We start from the raw sequence: 22,321 nt of genomic DNA, 5'->3' as shown, positions 1-22,321 counted from the left end.
GATCTTGCTATGATATAGGGACATTTTCTATAACAGCTGCTGAAAGACCTTGAGACCATACCAATGCAAATGTTGATATTAGTTAAATTATATAATTATGCTAGCACAGAACCATATGCAGAAATTGACTATCAGCTTTCATATGTCCCCCAAATACCTTTATACTCTGCAGAGAACAACTTACTGGTAATCCCCAGCCCAAAAGGCATTGAGCTGTCTTTGACCAAAGTCAGGGCCTTTTTCAGCCCTGGCTCCCACCTGGTGGAACTCTCCACCAAATAACATGGGACTTAATGTAGTTCAGCAGGGCTTGCAAGGCAGAAATGTTATGCCAGGATTTTGACTGAGGAAAACAACAGGTACCATTCTACCTGGCACTCCCTTTCCCTCCCCCATCCTGCTTCCTCCCTATCTTACCTGTGAGACAGTTACACAATTTGGTACTCTGATCTTTCAGCACCATATGAGAATGTTTATATATTTTATCTAATTGTTGGTATTGTTTTTATTAATGTATGAATGCCTTTACTGTGTTTCACCACTCTGAGCTCTTTGTACTTAGAGAAGGGCAGTCTATAAACTGAAATTGTATATAAATTACAAATAAATAAATTATAAGCAACATTTCCAACTCAAAGTTTTGTTCTTATCAACAAAAATGGTTTGGTACTGGGTTATTTTCAAATATTGAATGTTCTAAATTCAATCAAGAGCCCATTTCATAGAAGTACAAGCAGGAATGCACAAAGACTTGTGGGGAAAATAAAAATGGAAAATACATTCTTAATATGTGCAGTATTTAGGTCTAGATGTATCCGGACTATATTACTTTAGATTGCAAGTGTGGACTTATGCATTGAAATTCTTTCAGAGGACATTTGAGACTGCAGTGCAAAGGGAGAAAGGTAGTACTTTGTGGGAAAACTCTTGCCATCCATGTAAAAAACACTAGTTGATCCATGTCAATGCCTCCTTTTCCAGGTGCCACACTTTTCATCTACAAGTAACTGAAGCAACTTCTCAACCCTCAAAGATACACCAAATTTATTCTCAGTACATATCATTCAAATAAAGCATAACACCATTTTATTAGCATCAACAAAACTCCAGCTTCCAAAAGAGCTTCCTTACCTGTTTAGAGAGAAGCTCTCCACAGAGTTTATATAAGGTAATAAACTTCCTGGCTAACAAGCGTGCATCAACAAACCCCTCAGCAACCAGCATAATTTCACAAATTAGTTCAATGTCAGGGACAACCATTGCGCAGGGTCTAAGAAATATATGAAATCCAATACAGAGATTAGCATTTAAGCATAGTGAAAATAAGACATCTAACTTGCTTAAACTTGATATAATGAGTCTTCAAACATTTTAGCAGAGCTTGAGAGTTACAATTACATATGTCAGTCAGAGCTAACAGAGGTTTTCTTTCAAAGAAAAATATTGTTAATTGCACGCTTTTGAATATTAGCATTTCCTACCAGTGTTATTTCAAAGAAGACAATTAAAGCATGAAGGCCTTTCAAGTCAGAATTGATAGGTCCCTCAATGACGAACCACAAAAATAATTCAAGATGCTGTCATTTAACAGGCAAGCTTCTTGATTAAAAAAAAATGTGCAGCCACTCTGAATTTAATTTCTTTCTGAATGAAACTTGTAAAAAATAAAAATTTCATTGGTACAGCTGGTATTTTTGAGTATTTTTTAAAAAATGTGTGTGTGGTGTGTATACACCTGGAAGCCATGGTAACCTCTGCTGACTGACCCCTACTGGGAACCTGGAGGATATTCAGGAAGGTGGCTGAATAAAGCCTGCCCCAACCTCCCAACTCCTGGTATTCCAAGGAGGTCTCCCATCCAAGTACTTGCCAGAGTCAACCCTGCTTAGTGTCAAACATCTGATGAGACTGGGCTTGTCTGGGCTATCTAGGTCAGAGTTACAGCTGGTACTTTGAGTTATCTTTACTTTAGCATTCCATAATCCTTTTGTTCTCAAAATTACAGAAATAACAAACATTAATTAAAACACCACAGTCAGCACATAAACCATGAATATATATGATTTCAGAATGGTATGTGCTTAAACATCTCCCAATGGATTTAACATAATTTTAAGGTAGCTAGCAGGCTGCAACCACACAGTAAGGATTCTCTGTTATGTATAAATCACTGCTGCAGATGCCAAGGCATGCACAGTGGTGATGGAGCTTTCATACAGCAATTTCCTGCATGTTTTCCTCCATCAACTGCCATTCACCTGTACTTTTTTTGCCAGAGAGCATTTTGTGGCTAATTACTATAGTATTATAGAGCTATAGCAATTATTGATTTTTTAAAAATAAAAGCCCTTAAGTGGTATGGCAGACAAACTACATCTGGCTGATGGAAGGAAAATACCACTAGTATGAGCAGGATCTTTGAAAATACACACCTTCCTATCCAAGAGTGCTTTCACACATACTAAATAATGCTGCTTCAACTGACTTCAGTTACCTCTTGCAAGTGGATTTTGCCATTTCACACAGTAAAATCCAGTTGCAAGGTGCACTGAAAGCGGATTGAAAGTACATGAAAGTGGATTGAAAGTCATGTGACTTGTGCATGATAACATCAACATTCAAGTAAAAATGCTTGAAGGCTCTGTTTTAAACAGGTTATTGGGTAGGGGTAATGTTGGTGCACAAACAAAATTGAGTTAAACAGAGATTCAAACTGATATATTTATCATCTTTGAGGTTTTCATCTTGCCTAAGTAACACATCTTGTTTTCTATTATGACGAGGCTTTCAAAAGTAATAAATCCCTTTTACTACATACTTAGCAAACATATAAAAATAATTCACTACCTCAGCTTTCCACTAGCTATACTATAACACTAGGGAGCTTTCTCACAGAAGCAGTATGTGACAAGCTCTGTTCCACATTGCAAACCAAGCAACCAACATTAGGTGGCATGAGTGTTTTGAATGCAAATCTGTATTATACTTGCCTGAAAAGAGCTTTAAGATTTTCAGGTAATTCTGTTCGGCCAGCATAGCCTGGGTTCATAGTAATAAATATTCCAACTGATGGCTTCAATGTAATGTTTTCTCCAAGGAACAAAAACCTGTTATCAATTATAGGAATAAGGAAAGCAATCAGTACAAGATTATTCTGTTTATTTGTAGGTAACTCTTTGTTTTTCCTCTTAGAAAACATCCCTAATATAATCACGAGTATAACTAGGATCCAATGAACCATACAGCAAATTCCACCTTTCCAAGTAGGCTTTGGACTTGAGTTTCTAGAAGTGGCTCCCCTCCACAGTGTCCAACCACAGAAAAACTGTGGGGACTTGTTCTGGCAGGGAATACTCAGAGGAAAAATTCTGAAAACCTGATGCCCAAGATTTATTCTAAGTTCTTTTGCCTACTGCACATGCAGTAATTCTGACACAATACTGGCCCCTCCTTCTGCCCCTGAACTTTTTAAAAGTGAAAGAGAACAAGAAAGAGAGAGAAGGAAATAAGAATGAACGGGGGGGGGGGGAGGCAGGCAGGAAGAGCAAATAAAAGAATTTAGAGAAAGGCAGGAAATTTGTGTAAATTAGAAAAAAGCAAAGTACAGAAACGGAACAAGAAAACTGTGGTGCTTTAAAAAGAATGGGGGAGTCTGGGGACACTTCCTCCACAACTTATTTGATTATTAGATCTTCCTTCCCTGACTTATATCTGAAAACTGACAGTGCAATCCTAAACGGAGTTACAACCTTTTAAACCATGGACTTCAATGGGCTTACAAGGGTGTACTATGGTTAGGATTGTACTGTTTTGCTCCCTAAAATGTGTAATGGAAGGGATCACTCCTTCTGTCATAATTCTGGTGACTAGGATTTGTCCTCTGTGATTAAAGGTTGTTCGATCTGTAAAATCTTACGGTTTTGTTTAATTTTACTGTTATATAGTATATTAGAGGTTAATAGATGGTCTTCACAAAATGGTGTTGGAAAACTGCCTAATCAGATGTACTAAATAACTCTGTATTATTTACAACATTGTCTAGAACAGTGATGGCCAAACTTGCTTAATGTAAGAGCCACATAGCATGAATGTCAGATGTTTGAGAGCTGCAAGACTTGAATGTCAGATGTTTGAGAGCTGCAAGACATGAATATCTGAAAGCTGCAAAGAAGGAAGGAAAGAAGGCAGGCAGGCGAATAGATGGGGAGGGAGGGAGAGGTGGAAAGAAAGCAACTTCAACTTTAAATGCATTCTCAAAGCCACTGGCTTGTTTGGCTTCAATAAGTGCTTTAAAGAGAGAAATGCCTTCTCTACGCCAGCCAATGAGGCAGTGGAGGTTTTGAGAGCCACACAAAATGTGTGGAAGAGCCACATGTGGCTCCCGAGTGACAGTTTGGCCACCTCGGGTCTAAAATAAGGTCCAAGGACCAAACTAATAATATCTGTTTGTCTTTCAGTTTGCCTTGAGGCTTTATACCTCTCGGTCTACCTAGTTCAGTTGGCTAAGCCCTACAAGCTGTTAAACCTGGCTGTAATGTTGTGTCCAGTTGGGACCCTGAGATGTTGCCCTTTGCAGAGTCTGCGTTGCACAGAACTTTCTAGAAATCTAGAAAAAGACAGGGGTCTTTTTCAAAGGTAGGTTCTCCAAGAAAAATGAAGGGCAAAACTAATACTATGAAACAGGAACAAAGTTCCAAGAATCCTAAGAACTGAAGAATTACACAACAGAGCGCTACACTATGTGGCAGCTGCTGCCATGACTGATAAAAGATAAACAGAAGGAATGGAGCAGGTTGGGGCAAGGTGCTGGCACAGAAAAAGTTGGAAAAAGAGTTGGGGGCCTGCCTGTGATTTGTCGAGCTGCCTCCTGAAAGAGACAGAAATAAGAATCAGACAAGATGCTTTTTAATAGGTCAGGTCTGGGTTACCCTTTGACTAGGCAAATAATCAGTACCATAATATACATGCATGGAATACTTCACTTACAACTCCGGATTGTAACAGATACCACTCTCACCACCCCCAGCTGTTTCTCCTTAGAAAAACTGCACAGGGTGGAAAAGGAGACCTTCTTCCCTCACACCATGATGAATCAGGCCTCTGCAGACTTAAAATGATGTTCTCCACTGTTGCTGTTTTGTTTAAAAAACACACACTGAACAGTTTGGCCCTCACTATACAACTAGGTTCTTCTGAGCAAGAAGTCACTACAAGGACTCAGCAGAACTCTAGCTGAGACATACTCCATTTATTGTGAGAGGGAGTCCAGGGCATGATCATGTAATCATTTTTTCTGTGTTCATATTGTATCACTATGTGATGCTTCTATACCTTACCTACATATGCTGGCTTGTATCCTACCACTCTGCTCAGCAAAGTCTGAAGCCTACTTCCATACTAAGGAGCATCCTTCCAAAAGGGCTGGTCCTCAGGTGGAACAGGCTCATTAGACTGGTGGAAGGCTTCAAGCTTTGTTGAGTAGAGTAGTAGGATGCAAGTAACTGTTTTAAATAGAGTTCAGTATGAGTCAATAAATACCTCTGGCTAGTCAAACAATCAGTGCCATAACGTATATGTAATACACCAGATTAAAAGTAACAAAGTTATGACATCTCTCTATGTGTATACACACACATTCACAAAAGCCTTGTTGCACAAGTGGTTCAGTATGTTTCCTTATCTTTACATAATGTTTAAACAATATACTAAGAAACTGGAAGTGAATACTCACTCCTTTTTCTTATTTCTTATTGCATCATGGATAGTCTTTACTTGTACTGCCACAACTGAAAGAACTTCAACAGAAATTCGGTTAAATTCATCAAAGCATCCCCAAGCTCCTGTCTGGACTAAACCTTTATAGATGTTTCCTATGGACTGTAAGGAAAACATACTTAGGCTTCATAGGTCTTTTATTTTCCTTTAAGGAAGCTTTTTTCCTGCAATGTATGTAGAGCAGTAAGTACCACAGTTATGCACTATTATATTGTCATAAACCAGTCGCCGGGTTATATACTATCCTAGCATGGCAAAAAATAGAACTCAGAGTGGGTCTATACAAAATCAGAGACTAAACTATGACTATGGGAGATAGCTGATTTCTTAGAGGTTACCATTAAGTTTTATGGGACAAAACAAACATGATAATTAGGGATACAATTCACGGGGACCAGGAGGGTCAAATTTACTTCCATTTATTTATTTACTTCATTTATAATCTGCCTTTCTCCCCAATGATCACTCAAAGAGGCTGACGTAGTTCTCTTCTCATCCATTTTAGTCTCATAACAACCCTGTGAGATAGGATCAACTGAGAGGGTGTGATTGGCAAAAGGTCACTCAACAAGCTTTCATGGCAGAGCAGGGATCCAAACCAGGGTCTCCCAGATCCTAATCTGAGTCTTTAACCACTACTCCACACTGGCTGTTCATACTATTTATGAATCTACCCCTTTACTTTCTTGAATATAAATGCCTGGAAAAGTGAAAAGTACTACAATTTAGGGACAATCAGTGCAATCCAAAGCAGAGTCACACTTCTAAATCCATAAAAGTCATTGATTTTTAGAAGGATATGACTTGCAAAGTGTAGTGGAAGTAAAAATTTACACATTAACAATGGATGGCCCGGCCTCCACCAACATTAGGTAGTTCAGGATAGGGAAAGCATCCCCTCCCACTAATGCATAGTCCTCCTTCCATGCACAATCTGCTCTTCATAATGCACATTGCAGAATACACAGCACCTTGTAATCCATCTGTTCTGAACAGTTGAAGACATAAACCATCATCCCAAGGGCATGGCCCAGATCTTTGGTGGTCTCTGTTTTGCCTGTCCCAGCTGGACCTGCAGGAGCCCCACTCATTGTCAAGTGAAGAGACTGTGTCAGAGTAATGTAGCACCTTCAAGCAATGAAAAGCACCATCAATATAACATTATTAGTATAATCTTCCTTTACTGATTTACATTTCTTAATGGTTGCCATTCCAAAACCAAGAAGTATAATAAATGTATACTTCATCAACTTGAACTAAACCTTAGTTTCTAACTTGTGCCTGTTATTTTTAAATAAAAGATTGCCCTATTTAATTAAAAGGTGACACTGGACTCAAACTTTGTTCTAACCCGTTTAATCATTAGAGAACATGCAAAGCAGTATCTTGTATGGCAAACAGGAATTCAGAAAAATTGAGGCAAGAATAAACATTTTGAGTCTTGATTAATCCTCGCTACATTGCTTCTTTTTGCTACCACTCCTCTCTCCCTTCCCCTTCATAAAATTACAAGTTGGGGATTCACAAGGTCTTGTGGAAGGTATATCATTTACCCTTGAATACCCCTCCCAGTTTCTTCTTTCCCTTCTCTGGCATGCCCCATAGCCTCTCTCCTTTTTCCTGGACTGTAAGGAAAACATACTTAGGCTTCATAGGTTTTTCTCCTTCCCACCCAACAGCCAACTCACCTTTATCTGCCCCACTGGCTTTGGCTTTCCCTCATCCCTTAATCCCCAGGCAAAGTGTGCCTGAGTTACGTAGCAGCCTCCAGCACTGAGCTGGCTCCAGTGATGCAACAGTGACCAGTGACAAGTCAAACTCAATGGCATGGTAACAGTGGCTGCCAGGCCCAGTTGTATGGATAGTGAGCTTCCAGCAGTCACCACTGGGCCTGTTGTTCATGAGGCCTCTCCCATCAGGGGACACATCAACTGAGAATGGGGGAGAACCTTTTTCAGGGCTGCCTTGGCTTCCCAGGCCATTCCTGCTCTCCCCTCACAGCTTTGTTTTAGAGAAACCAAAGCCAGGAAGCCTTCATGTGGTTGCTGAGCAAATGCAAATAGCCACAGAATTTAGTAGATATTCCATTCTTAAAGCTATAGGTGTCATTTCTGTTATTATGGGTTTTAATTTCAGATTTTTCTTCAATCCTGGAATTTCCTTCACATTTTTAGAGAAATTTCTCTGGTCTGTGCCTAACTCCATTTTGTGGCTCAGTGAATCATACTTTTATAGCATGATTTGGAAATGGATACTTTGATGCTCTATCTTACAGCCCAAACCTATGGTCTTTTACATCAGTGTATCAGAACATAGGATCTAGCACAAGGATCTGAGTGCTGACGTAAGTACAACTCATTTCCTTCTTCCAGAACTATGATCTGATTGTAATCATTGCAATGGCACATCAGCAAAATCACAGTGCTTGCAAAACCCTGTAGTAAGGGAAACTAGATGGATATTTGCTAAGTAAAAGGCATGCAATTTACAGCTGAATTCTGCCTTGTGTCATGTTTGATGCAGCATCAACTACAGTGGCAGCATAATATCACTTATGGGTCCTGAATAAACTCTTCTGAGTTCCCCTGACAGAAGTAGAAACTTTGTATTTTGAAATCTTCAGCTCAGCTCAGATATTTATTCAACTGACCTTTAAAGCAATAGAGAACACTGATTCCATGTCAATGGATGTTAAACCCCCCCCCCCGAAAAAAGGGGGAAAGGAAGAGAAATCCCTATTGTGTGGTCTCCAACTATTTCCAGGCACAGGGTCTTTCCTACCTCCTCCTTCCAAATCTTCAATTAAGGTAAGTACTTGCAGGCAAACCCAACTATCTATCCTTGTCATGCTATGAGCTGCAGACTGTGCAGATTATAAAGGGTATTTTATATTCCAGCACACTGTTCACTGATTCACTCTCACTACAAAATGTCATTTGTGATATAATTTTTTACATGCTTAACTTTACATTCTACAAGACTGATCAAGCAGAGATAGTTCACCATTACCTGAACAAACATTACCTGTCAGTCAAAGGCGTAATGACTAGCCGAGGGGTATTTCCGAGGTACTCATAGCAGTACTGGAACTGAGCATCACATATGTTGGCAAAGCAGTGTTTCTGGACCCCATCCCATCTATGGCGTAGCTGTGATAGCCAAGCAAAAGCTTGGGAACTAGTGATCTAAAATACCCCCAAAAATTTCACAACAGTTATATTACACAGAGATAAAAGAAACTTAACATGCCCAAATGCCTCAGCTGTCATCACAAGCTTTCATGTCTCATTCCTGGTCTTTCACAAGCAATAACTCCCACCAGCAATTATGAGGAATTAAATGCACTTCTGGGCATCTGCGCACCAAAAAAGAAGTGTGATCTCAGATCGTTTTTAATGGGCTTTCTTGTTGCAACATACATTTCAACTCCATTTGTCAAGATCTTACTTTATTCTTTCACAAGAAAAAAAGGCCACATATTTAATATGACACAATTTTATATGTCTTCCAGCATCATTCATTATATTTCAATTATGTTATTATTTCTTTTTAATAACATCCCCTGGACTTCACAAAACAATTATATCTTTGATGTCTTGTTTGTTTCATACAAGTTTCTGCCCTGTCCCTAATACTAGTGGTAAGTGGGATCAGATCCTTTACTGTTACGAGTAGATGATGCAGTAATCTGTTGCAAGACTTTTCCTCAATGTGCAGCACAATCCCATGGTTTCCCCTTGGCAGAGCAAGCTTGTGTTGTGCCTGTGCTGTGGTGCTGCTAGTCACAACCCTAAGGGGATAGGTAATGGGCAGAAGAATGGCGGGAAAGTGTTGCTGGGCACAGCCGCAGTGGCATCCATGGTGATCCCACTGTAACATTCCATTCCTGCATTGTTCAAGGTGGTGGTGGTGTGATAGACAGGGCAAGCAGGACCACAGGGGAGTCATGAGTGAAGTAGACAGAGCAAAGCATCCATTCCTGGCAAGGGGCAGAAAGAAGTGGGCCACAGGAGCCACACAGAGACCATCTTCTGGTACAAGCTCTGGACACCTATCAGTGGAGGGGGGCATTGTCCATCAGCCCTGAAGGCACCCACAGTGGTGCTCCCATGCTACCTTGATGCATTCAGAGGGTCCACATGGGCACCTAAGCTGTCCAGGGCATCCCCATGCCACCCCATAGAGACTCAGAGAGGTCCCCCAGCAGCCTCTTGATGCACCCCCATCCCTCACCCATATTCCTTGCTACTGCAAGAAGCCTCTCCAGGTACCCAGAAGCTGTCATTAGAGATGCCTCCAGCCCCTCAACTCATTGCTGCCATCTGGAAAAGGCTTCCTGCTCACAATCTCCTTTACCTTCCTCCCCAACAACAGACACCCTGTGAGGTGGGTGGGGCTGGAGAGGGCTCTCACAGCAGCTGCCCTTTCAAGGACAACCTCTGCCAGAGCTATGGCTGACCCAAGGCCATTCCAGCAGGTGCAAGTGGAGGAGTGGGGAATCAAACCTGGTTCTCCCAGATAAGAGTCCGCACACTTAACCACTACACCAAACTGGCTCTCAGTCATGATGGCTCTACAGCTACTCTTGCTTGATTGTCACCCACATGGAGGAAAGAGTGCACTAGATGGACTGTGCTGGATGTGGGCCCCATGCCTAGGGCCAGAAAGGGGCCAGGATCCCCCCCTCCTCTGGGCCACCAACAGCTATGACACCTAGCCCAGAGGCAACTGGTCTGCCCCTGCTTCCCCTCTCTCTGCCAGGCCATCTGAAGACATTGAGTCTGTCCTTTGTATGTCGGGACCCTTCTTCCACCTCTACCTCCCACCCTGATCTCAGGGAAGCCTAGAAAGAGGTGGGAAAAGCCCAGAAATGGTGGGAAAGGAGGAAAGTGCAGTCCCTTTAACTTTTAAACCTCCTTTCCCACCATTATTTGGGAGCCCCACATATCACCAAATACTTATTTGGTGGCATTCAGGTAGCTGTATTCAGCTGCTGAATAACATCAGAGAATCTGATTTTGCTGTATTTGGCACCGAATACAGCTGAATCAGCTGGTATTTGGGCCAAACCGAATGCACACCCCTAATAGCAACCCCAACAAGACTGGAGGCTTTTAATTTGCAAAGACACAGTAAGATGCAACTTTTAGGGGGGAAAGATGTGAGGCTGAGAAAAGCAGTACAAAATTGTGAGGGGACAAAGTAAGGAAGCAAAAAGCAGCAGAAGGGCAGAAAAAAGGAATTGAATAGATTCTATCCCTCACAAGTCTCATAAGTCCCCAGCTTGTATCTAACCTATTTTCTTGTTTTACTGCATTCCTGTGCCTATGCTACTAATCCCTCTATGACAATCCATGCCTAAACAGTGTTGAAATTACACTTCTAGCATTTTATGTTTTATATGAGAACTAAGCATGGTCAAATGTCTAAAGGGCAGATAGAACACCACTAATTTTTAAATAAAAGTTATCAAACACCTATTTGGTATAGTGCCAGTGAGTACTGGTTAGTGTTGTGACTTTTATATGTTTTTATATAAACCAGCTACATTGTAAGTGAAGAAAGTTATTAAACCAAAACAAGGTTATTTATGTTTAGGGCAGAACAATTATATAAACTCATGTAGATAAACCTCGGCATTTAATTAATACTCAGTGGTTTAGAGCAGACATCACATTTCCTTAGTTGTTTTTATTTCAAGGCAAAGATAAACACTTGTTGCTTGAAAATCTTATACTGTTTCTTATAGAAAGGTGAAAATCCCAGGGCAAAAACTAGAACAAAATGGATTTTTCCCTCAAGACTTTTTCAATTTTTCAAGCCCTTCACATATAATCCAAGAGTCTGAAATTAACATTTAATTATTAGAAACTGACTTCCGTATTTAGGATGGCAGCCTCAATCTGAAAAAAACTAAATAATGACAAATCCACTAGTAAATAATGACTAAATAATGGCAAATCCACTAGTAAATAATGACTAAATAATGACAAATCCACTAGCTTGGAGAAACGTCGACTGCGGGGAGACATGATAGAGGTTTACAAGATTATGCATGGAATGGAGAAAGCAGAGAAAGTAGTACTTTTCTCCCTTTCTCACAATACAAGAACTCGTGGGCATTTGATGAAATTGCTGAGCAGTCAGGTTAAAATTGATAAAAGGAAGTACTTCTTCATCCAAAGTGTGATTAACATGTGGAATTCACTGCCACAGGAGGTGGTGGCAGCTACAAGCATAGCCAGTTTCAAGAGGGGGTTAGATAAAAATATGGAGCAGAGGTCCATCAGTGGCTATTAGGCACAGTGTGTATATATAAGCATATATATATATATATATATATATATATATATATATATATATATATATATATATATATATATATATATATAAATTTTTTGGCCACTGTGTGACATAGAGTGTTGGACTGGATGGGCCATTGGCCTGATCCAACATGGCTTCTCTTATGTTCTTATGTTAAGAAACAGCATGAGGTCAAGTACTAGCATGGAAGTTGAGAGATGGAAGTTGAGAGATGGAAGTTTAAATTTACCTTTTGAGCAACAAGCTTTGCCACCACATCTCTTGCATGAACATCTATCGTACATATAGTCATAATCTTCTGTCTGTTACTGGATGTGAGTTCTCCCAACAAGAGAGAGATAAGAGCATTTAGCTGAGCAATCTAAAAAAGGCATAAGAAAAAGTAATTTTACTGAACTGAAGTCCAATACAGTACTCCTGAAACCACTGGTTTACTTCATATGAGAAATTATTTCAACAGCTCTACTGATTTCACAATACAGCAAACAGTAACCTCATTTTAAAAAACCAAGTGTCTGTAGAAAGTCTACATACAATGCTGCTCATTGGTATTGTAACCCTTTATACTCTTTGTTGTTATACTGAAAAACTGTGAAGAATTACATATAGTCTAGTCTACATACACAGATTGAAACAATCTTATTTAGGAACAGGTAAAGAATCTGCTTATTTTATCAGAGATAAAAACAAATAAATACCTGATGGCATGCTACTTAACATACTAGCTAAACCACTCATAAACATGTCATTTGTGCTAGAACTGTTTGCATAATTGACAGAAGTGAGGTACAGAACAAATGTGATGCTGTAAGATCCATAGTCAAATCTTTAACACTTTAGTAAAATCCTGCTGGGTGGGTTTAACCCTATTATCTCCCTATGATTTAGCTCATCAAAGCCAAATCTGATGCTGCTGAAAAAACATGCAAGGGGTAGTCAAGGAAGAATCCCAAGACAAATGTACACAAGAACCAGACTGTTACTTATAAAATAATATTAAGTTTATTTAACAGCTATTAATAAAGAAAAGATTATTGCGAACACATTACTCAAAAGCCATACAGAACAGAAATAACAAAGCTAGCTTCAGCTTCCCAGCACTGTGCAGAACTGCATTAGGTGGCACCAACCTTCGTTTCAATAGAAAGTTTGCATGGTCTACATCTCTATCAATTGCAAGTCATAATGTGGACCTAAAATCTTAGCTAGGGCTTCTCCCTAGGGCAACAACTGAATTATAGATACTGGTCCAGCATATTAGGCAATGGTGGCATCCAATCAAAATGTGTCTCCAAGAGAAACCACTGGAAGATTACATCACCTCTCCCAGTCTCCCCCCTCCCATTACAGGCTCCCATGAGAGACCAATTAACCAATCTTCCATCTTTGACCTTGAGGATGATAAGAACTGTGCAGATCAGAGAGCCAATTAAAAACACCTGCAAGCCAGGCCCATCACCATTCACATTATCAATGAAGGATGGTGGGAAAGGTACTTTGCACCACAAGGGTCATCAGAGGAACTTAATTCTCAAGGTGGTTTGTTCAGAGATTTAAAGGTTTGATCAGCAATGGTTCTTGAAAGTAAATTGGCAACCTCTTTTAAAGCTAATAATATATGAGCTTATTGATTAATACTAAGCATTCAGTAAATCAACAACCTTTTTTAAAGCAAATAATATGTGAGCACAGTTCTAGGCAGTCAGTAGCCTTGCTAATTTTTTTTTAACCAACTGAAGCTTCTGAACTATTTTTAAAGGCACACTGCAATACTGCAAATTGAAATGGGATAAACAATGGGCCACCATGACTAGATCCTGATTTTCCAAGAAACACCACAGCTGGCACACCAAATCCAAGCAGGGCAAAGGTATTACACTGGAAACCATATTTCTATCTACAGATGTGGACTAATAGTATCCTAAGCTTCAAAGTCACTCTTCCAGGGAGAGTGAAAGCCAGTTTAGAACAGGATGACCCCTTAAGCCCTGGATGAAACTGTTTGTTGAACAAAAAGCACTGCACTTGGCCAGAGTGGCAAATCTTTTTCCTGGACTATGCCACTCCATAAATTGAATATTCCCCTCTTTTTCCTCATGAGTACAAATACACACAAACTAATGTGTCAAACAGAAAAGAGGAATATAGCTTTGCATTCTTTTGATATGGCATTTTTAACATGTGCATGGGGGAGGTAAGAGAAAAAAATGCATGTAAGCAACACATATACACAGGTTCTGAAATGACATCGTCCAGGAGAAGTTTGCCACCTGATTCTGCTGACTAAATTTGCCCTATTTTACCTGTTTTTTATTATAATCCTTCAAAGCTGTTTCATATCCTTCTTCCAGTCTGCTGAATGCTATACCCACATCTGTGGTCCACCAGATTTGAGAGCCAGTGAGTGCTACTTGAGCAGCGTAGTCAAAAATCCATTGTTCTCTGGGCTTTTCTTCATATAGACTAACAGCTTCAGTGATGTGATGACGTAGTGTTTCACACATGGTTTCTTCAAGACGTTTTAACCATGTTTCCACCTTTGGGGATAATCAGACAAACACACTATGCTATATAGTTGAGAAGAATGTGAAATAATTGGGGGGGGGGGGATCCTTTCAGTGGAGACCATCCCAAGAACTACATGCTTTTAATTAACAAGTACTTGTGTCTCATCTACTCTATATGCACCATTTGTTTCTATTAGGAATGGACATGAACCGGGAAAATATAGTTCAGTTTGTAGTTTGTGACCAACCCTTGAAACAAACCAGGAGGCCTGTTCTTGAAGTGAACTGGTTTGTGGCTTCCCAAACACCTTGTTGAAAGGCACTACAAGCCGTTTAAATGGGGTTTGCAGAAGCCCCAAAAAACAACAGAGCAATGGAGAGCAGTTACCTCTACACCACTCAGCTGTTTTAGGCTGTCCTGTGCAATCCCTTTAAACTTTAAAAAGACCACAGAAGACAATCCAGAAAACAGCTGAGCCAGCAGGGAGCAGTCTCCTTGACAGCCCAACTTCTGGCTTTCTTGCACAGGGGCTGCACAAGGGAGCCCAATAGAGCTGAGCTTGTGGAGAGAAGTCTCCCTGCTGACCCAGCTTGGGCACTCTACTGGCTCAGCTGTTTTTCAAGCTGTTTTATACAGTTTAAAGGGACTGCACAAGATAGCCTGAAACAGCAGAGCAGTGGGGGGAGTCTTCCTGTCACTCAGCTGTTTTTGCAGATTTCCCTGGGAACAGAAAGCAGGGGGTTAGAGGGACTCAGAGAGAGGTCCTTTAAACCCTTGCTTTTTGCTCCATCCATGAACCACCATGAACTGCTTCAAAAGTTTTTTTAAATTTGTGATGGTAGACCTGCCATATGTTCATGAACCATGAAGAGGGCAAAATGCATGATGAATTCAGCTTCATGGTTCAGTTTATGCCAACCCTAGTTTCTATAGCAGGGGTGGCCAAACTCGGCTCAGGAGTCACATGTGGCTCTTTCACATATATTGTGTGGCTCTCAAAGCACCCACTGCCCTGTTGGCAGCTTGTATAAGGCCTTTGTCTCTTTAAATCACTTCTCCAAGCTAAGCCTGCCTACCTGCCTTCCTTCCTTCTTCTCAAACATCTGACATCATGTCTTGTGGCTCTTATGTTAAGCAAGTTTGGCCATCCCTGTTTTATAGTAACCCAAAGTGAGGCTCCAAACAGAGTTACACCCTTTCAAGCCCAGACTTCAATGAACTTTTCATGAATTCACAAGTAAACAAGATTGTCAGGTCCAGCTGCAGCAAAGGCCCAGTCAGGATTGGACTCTTAAAGCATTTACAAATGGCCAAATTCCTCTCTAAAGTGATGTCAGTGGCCACAGGTTGGACCCATAGTCACAAGAACATCTAGTCTGGCTCTTAGGTAGCACAAAATGGTCCAAGATAACACAAGTGAACTCAGAGGATGAACACAGAAACATAAGATGAACATAGAATTTAATGTTAATGTTATAGATTAGCACTGTGCTAAAAGGATAACACTTTGCTTTCTTTTCATTTTAGCAAATAAAGAAAAACCCTACACTTTAGTTTTGAAAAAAGAATCCATACCTGACCGACACACTGAAGTTCTGCATTGAATGGAACATATTCCTTTTCTTTGCTGTACATCCCTAATGCAGTAGTGCTGGATTTCTCATTGTTGTCTTGAAATTTAAGATCAGCAGTATTGTCAAAAAGTTTAATAAGATGGCAGGTCACCTAAATTAAAGAAAGAGCATACAATTAAGGAAATCAATCATTTCAGCTTTGCTCAGATTTTAATCACTAGCGCTATCATATTTCTTTGGAGATAATGTTTAAATACTAGTGCAAGAAACTTTACCTGTTTTGGCTGGGCTCCTTTAGAGAGAATGTCAAGTAGATCAGCAGATGAAACAAAATAGAACCGAGGAAAAGCTAAACGTTTGGTTTCTAAATATTCAGCAAGGGCCTTTTCACAAATGGAAAGTCTGGAAATTAAGAAAGGAGTTTTACATTTAAGAATGTATCATTTTTTCACCACAAATTATGAATGTAGTCATTGATTATAACAGAATTTATATTTTCTTCTTTAATTTACTTTGTTATGGATTACCACAGATGAAGATTCATTAATAAAGTGTTCCAATCTAATGAGTGATAAAAACAGAGCCTACCTTGCCCACCCACAGAACTGTCTGAACAGGTCTGACTATCACAAGACTTCTGATTGCCTCAGTGCAGAACTCTATGTGTACTCTGATGGGCACATTATCATGACCAGGATCCCAAACTTCCTTTATCACAGGTGGAGTCCAAAGGCATGGAAGATGGGGGTAGATGTGTATGAACCTCCTCAGGAGTTGGCTCACTACTAGAAACTCACTGAGAAAGAGGAGGAACTTCAGGAAATACTGATGTTCCCACTCCCTCTCCATGAGGAACTTATTAAACAATTAAAAGTTATTTACTGTACCATAAATTCTTCTTTCTTTTTCAAAACCGAATTTTAGTATAATACTATATTGTCAAAGAGAAGGAACTGTCCATTCTTTTTAACAAGCACAGTAATGGACACGTGAATAACAGAAATAAAACCAAAAAGGCCATGCCATTGTCCTTATTACCCTTTAACTACTTAGAAGAAGAAGAAGAAGAAGAAGAAGATATTGGATTTATATCCCGCCCTCCACTCCGAAGAGTCTCAGAGCGGCTCACAATCTCCTTTACCTTCCTCCCCCACAACAGACACCCTGTGAGGTGGGTGGGGCTGGAGAGGGCTCTCCCAGCAGCTGCCCTTTCAAGGACAACCTCTGCCAGAGCTATGGCTGACCCAAGGCCATTCCAGCAGGTGCAAGTGGAGGAGTGGGGAATCAAACCCGGTTCTCCCAGATAAGAGTCCGCACACTTAACCACTACACCAAACTGGCTCTTATTGTTCGGTGCCTGAAAATTTTGTAAACAACTATTAGCTAAGGTTTACCTGTGTTGCAGGTCTTCAAGTTTTTCATATAAATTGGGTTTTGTTGTTGCTTCCAATACATTTTTTGTATTTGCTGAATCAATCATTAATTCCTGGATGAATGCAGAGATACTAATTAAAATAATTAATGTTCAGGAAACCTCATAGACACTGTAGTTTTAAAGCTGGGTTTCTACATCCAGACTATTAAAAAAACACTTGTTCAAAATGTGCTGTCTTCTGAAACATATAATTAACTATTCTGAAGATGGGAAATGCAACAATAATACATTTAAGAATTTCTTACAATATTCTGAACTGTTCACTTTGAGGAAAGATTTGAAATAAAGCTTTCTCATAATATTTTTTTCAGAAAATATGATTTTGTGAATGGTTTTCATTTGTCTGGATTTCAGCACTAAATTACTGTTGCCTGTTCAATTATCATATTGAAAATACAACACAATTCTATGTTTTATACCTGTGTAACAAAAAGTCTAATAATAAAGTAGCTAGCCCCATTATGGTTACAAAATCAAAGTAGGGTTTTCTACATCCTTGGGATTCCTAGAGGTATGCAGGCAATTAACAAAAAAATAAGGAAGCAATAAAAAAATTCCTGATGAATCACAGTTGCTCCGGAAGTGACAAAATGCCAACAAATAGAAATCAGTCTAAAGAAATCAATCTGAAGAGGCAGCACACAACAGTATTAAATAAATAAATGGGGGATGGGGAATTAGCCTGCTTAAGCTCCTGAGATATTACAGGATCCCGGAAGAAAAGTGGGGGGAGGTAGAACTTCAAAATTTTCTCTTCTGGCTACTCTTTGTAGGTTCCTTGCCTCCTTTTCATACAGGGAAAGGAAAGTGAAAAAGTGAAAAAGTGAAAAAGAATATGAAATTTTGCTAATGTGATATGAATGTTATCAGGGAAGCTGTTCTTCATTAACCTTAAAATCTGAATCAATGCCATCAAATTGCTTTGCATATAAGGGAAGCTGATCTCTGATATCATACGAGCCAATGAAAATGGTTTCTAGATGAACCCATGTACGCTGAACTTCCATCCAAATGAATATTACTGTGTCTGCCACATTCAGTTTTTTCTGCCAGCTTAAGATTTGTTCAATGAAATATTCAACATATTTGCTCTGTAGAATTGTTTGCAGCTGAACCTTGGAAAATAAGAGGAGGGATAAAATTAAAGGATAAATAAAATTACTTAAACATGCACACGAGACACAGCCACAAAAGTTTTACAAAAATTTCCTGCAAGCTATTATTACAGTAAATCATAGCAAAAGACATTTTCAAACCTTGCAAATGGACAGCATATTATTAAATGGTTCTATACTATCTGGGAGGGGGGGGAGACCAAGGACCTATAATTTTGCTAACTCCTACACAGACAGGATTTTTTGTTAAAACATATACAGTCAAGAACACATATAATTTTATAGACTAACATCTGGGACGGTTACAATTCATTTTAAATACAAATTCTAGAAGCAGGGCTGTAAATTCAGCCCAATTACAAAACACATCAGGAACTCAGCAATGCGCTCATTTACTATTTGCATTAGAAAATAATATCTTACTTGGTTATTGTCTAAAGTCTCAAAAAGCTGTTCATCAATTTTCAGCAAAGGAATATTGGTCCTGTAATGCTTTTCATAGGTAAACTCCATTGTAGCCCATATTTGACTGATTTCTATGAGAATCTGGTTAAAGAATAATGATGCTGGTTTAGAAACATTTGATCATACTCAATAAATATTTATTTTTTAAAAAACCAGAAAGGTGGAGTGCCACAGGTGGGAGTCAGTGCGAGACAGTGTACAGAGTGCTAGACTAGGGCTGTGGTCAGACTGGAAGGGTGGTGCAGTATAGACATGCCACTAATCTCTCTGTTTCACTCAGGAACAGAGAATCTCAGTCAAACGCAGCACCCTGAGGTGCCTTTACAGCACACAGGGCCTCCAATCTGTTGTTCACAGTGTCACAGTGAGTCATCAGTGCAGTGCGGTTCAGGACTTATAAAAAAATTTTCTGGTACATGAACTTTTGTGCATGTTGCAAGTAAGGGGGAAAAACATGCCTGGAATGGATTGGAAGGTTCAGACTTCTCATCCATTTTGTGTGCGCTCCTGTGCATTTAGACATCTAGAAACATGGCATCTAGACATGGGATTCAGGCTTCTAGAAACATTGCCCATGACACTGTGCACCTGACTTTCTCCAGTGGCTGTTTACTCCACATCCAACTCATCATACAATGGGCTAAGTACAATTGGGAAACAGGCACCAGATATGGCAATGTGAATGAGCCCATTTAATCCATAAGGAAACAGGAACTATATCAGACCAAGCTACCCATCTGATTGCAGCCTAGGATTGGTGAACCTGAGTTCAAATTCCACTCTGACATCTCCACCTGGGTGATCTTTTTCTATAGTTAGAACAATAATATAGACATCAGCCGCCCTGAGCCTGCCGAGGTGGGGAGGGCGGGATATAAATAAAATTTATTATTATTATTATTATTATTATTATTATTATTATTATTATTATTATTATTATTATTATTATTATTATTATTATTATTATATTATTATTATCTATTGTTTGTCTTTTACTGCAGATTTATACTCCACCCTTCTCTCTGAATCAGAGACTCAGAGCAGCTTACAATCTCCTATATCTTCTCCCCCCACAACAGACACCATGTAAGGTGGGTGGGCCTGAGAGGGCTCTCACAGCAGCTGCCCTTTCAAGGACAACTCCTGCGATAGCTATGGCAAACCCAAGGCCATTCCAGCAAGTGCATGTGGAAGAGTGGGGAATCAAACCCAGTTTTCCCAGATAAGAGTCTGCACACTTAACCACTACACCAAACTGGTTCTCGTCATGAGCCCATCATGAGCTTCCATTTTCTTAACTGTTACAGCAGATTTCATGAAAGTCAAATGCCTTGAAATTGTTCTAGTAATGCATACATACCTAACAAATATAACCAAAAGTGGAAAAATACAAACCTTTTCAGTGCCTAGCTCTTTCACTGCTTTGTCAACAATACTTCTAATGTCATCTTCAAACTTATGCAGCTTAAGTGCCAACAACTCTGCTAATGTTGTATGTATGCTTATTGAAAAATGAACCTGCAAAATAAACCAGAGGAGCAACAGGTCTTTGACCAATTTTTTTTTAATATGACCTCTTTTTGTGATCTTGTTCTGGAAATCATGAGCAAACTTACACAAATCATTTAAAAAGAGGTGCATAAAAATTAAAAATGGCTTCCTCTCATTTTTGCTTGTAGAAACAAGAAGTGTCAAATCACACTGTGACTTTAAAATGACCCAGACAACAGTATTAAGTTACTTACACCTACGGCATCCATCAGTTGATACCAGTGTCTGTCTCTCATTGCAGGGTTCTGAAGCTCTGTTAAAACCCTCAATGATGTCAGCATATTCTTTATTGTTAACTCTAAACCAATATATACATTCCAAGAGCGAACTTCTTTATCCAATGACCACATCTCCTAAAGTAAAACATCACAACTATGTTAAAGAATACTCCATCAAAGAACAACAACAGTGTCATTTACAAAATATTAAAAGATGTTCCAGGATACGCTCAAAATTGTATCTTTCTCACATTCAAAATAAAGCAGCAATGACTGATAAGGAAAACATATGAAAATACATGAAGTATGTTAAGTGAACCATCAAGAAAGGTGATTTCCTTTGTCATGCCCCTATTTCTTATACATGTTATACCTTTAGCATAAGTAATTGTTAAGAACTAGGGAGTGCTTGAGAACTCTGATACTTACAGGTGCAGGGGAGCAGACTGCATGTAGAAAAGACAGATGTTCTGTTTGTGCAACCTCCAGAATCCATGTTTTAAGCAAGCTCCCAATATCATGTGTGTGTCCCCTTCAGGACTACCCAGGAGCTGTGCTGTTGGGGACCCTGGGGTAGTTCAGAGGTGGGAGTGCCTATAAATGCGGGTGTAACAGGCTACCCTCAGATACAGGGCATAACAGTGGGGTTACATTTGGATTTTGACAAGGCCATTTCTATGGGCTATTCTATTGCTTGTGCTGCATTTGAGTTGTTTAGCACCTTTAGTCATTTAGCACCTTCCTTGAGTGGGTGGTCAAGGACTACACCAGCTGCCCTCTCATCACTCACTATCTAGATGATTTTTATTTGTGGGTTCAGCAGGGACATCCGACTGCCAGTTACCTTTCTGCATTACAGGCCATTGGGGTTCCATTTGCCCAGGATAAGACTGTGGCTGATTCCCCACAAGCCTTGTTGTGGTCTCATGCTCCTTTTTCCCATGGTGCTTCTACCCAATTTTGTACACACTACTGCAAAGCTGCAATTTGCTCCACCTCTTTCCCAAGTTCTCTCTATGGCTGTAGAGAGGACTTGGGAAAGAGGTGGGGCAAGTTGTAGCTTCACAGCACTGTGTACAAAATTGGGCAGAAGCACCATGGGAAAAAGGAGCATGAGATCACAAGGCTAGTGGGGAATCAGTCTAAGGATCCTTAGATGATTTATCTAGGTATCTTGCTTGGTTCCATGCAGGGCACCTCTTGCCTCCCAAAAAACAAGCTAGCCACCCTTAGGTCCTTTCTCACAGGGCTCATTGTTGGTAAAAAAAAATGCACTTTCATCATGATTCGAAATAACTAACTCAAAAAAACCTGGACATGCAAATAAAATACTCTTGATTTAATTGCATATAAGAT

General features: G+C 39.8%; 1 protein-coding gene across 1 annotated transcript in view; it reads right to left on the bottom strand.

The window, feature by feature from the left end:
• DNAH11 (dynein axonemal heavy chain 11) overlaps positions 1-22,321 on the bottom strand; it is a 279,382-nt gene that overhangs the window by 180,434 nt on the left and 76,627 nt on the right. The window contains exons 23-36 of the mRNA XM_060247705.1: positions 20,942-21,100; positions 20,592-20,714; positions 19,155-19,277; positions 18,507-18,731; positions 17,576-17,667; positions 16,457-16,583; positions 16,183-16,332; positions 14,403-14,636; positions 12,329-12,460; positions 8,800-8,960; positions 6,747-6,903; positions 5,732-5,877; positions 2,991-3,107; positions 1,132-1,270 (exon numbers count right to left, since the gene is read on the bottom strand). Of these exons, the coding sequence (XP_060103688.1) occupies positions 1,132-1,270; positions 2,991-3,107; positions 5,732-5,877; positions 6,747-6,903; positions 8,800-8,960; positions 12,329-12,460; positions 14,403-14,636; positions 16,183-16,332; positions 16,457-16,583; positions 17,576-17,667; positions 18,507-18,731; positions 19,155-19,277; positions 20,592-20,714; positions 20,942-21,100 (2,085 nt within the window). The remainder of the gene's footprint in view (positions 1-1,131; positions 1,271-2,990; positions 3,108-5,731; positions 5,878-6,746; positions 6,904-8,799; positions 8,961-12,328; positions 12,461-14,402; positions 14,637-16,182; positions 16,333-16,456; positions 16,584-17,575; positions 17,668-18,506; positions 18,732-19,154; positions 19,278-20,591; positions 20,715-20,941; positions 21,101-22,321) is intronic.

This window comes from Heteronotia binoei, chromosome 10 (assembly GCF_032191835.1).
Source record: "Heteronotia binoei isolate CCM8104 ecotype False Entrance Well chromosome 10, APGP_CSIRO_Hbin_v1, whole genome shotgun sequence".
Lineage (NCBI taxonomy): Eukaryota > Metazoa > Chordata > Lepidosauria > Squamata > Gekkonidae > Heteronotia > Heteronotia binoei.
Note: the sequence above shows the minus strand (reverse complement) of the source record. Positions and strands in the feature narration are given on the sequence as shown.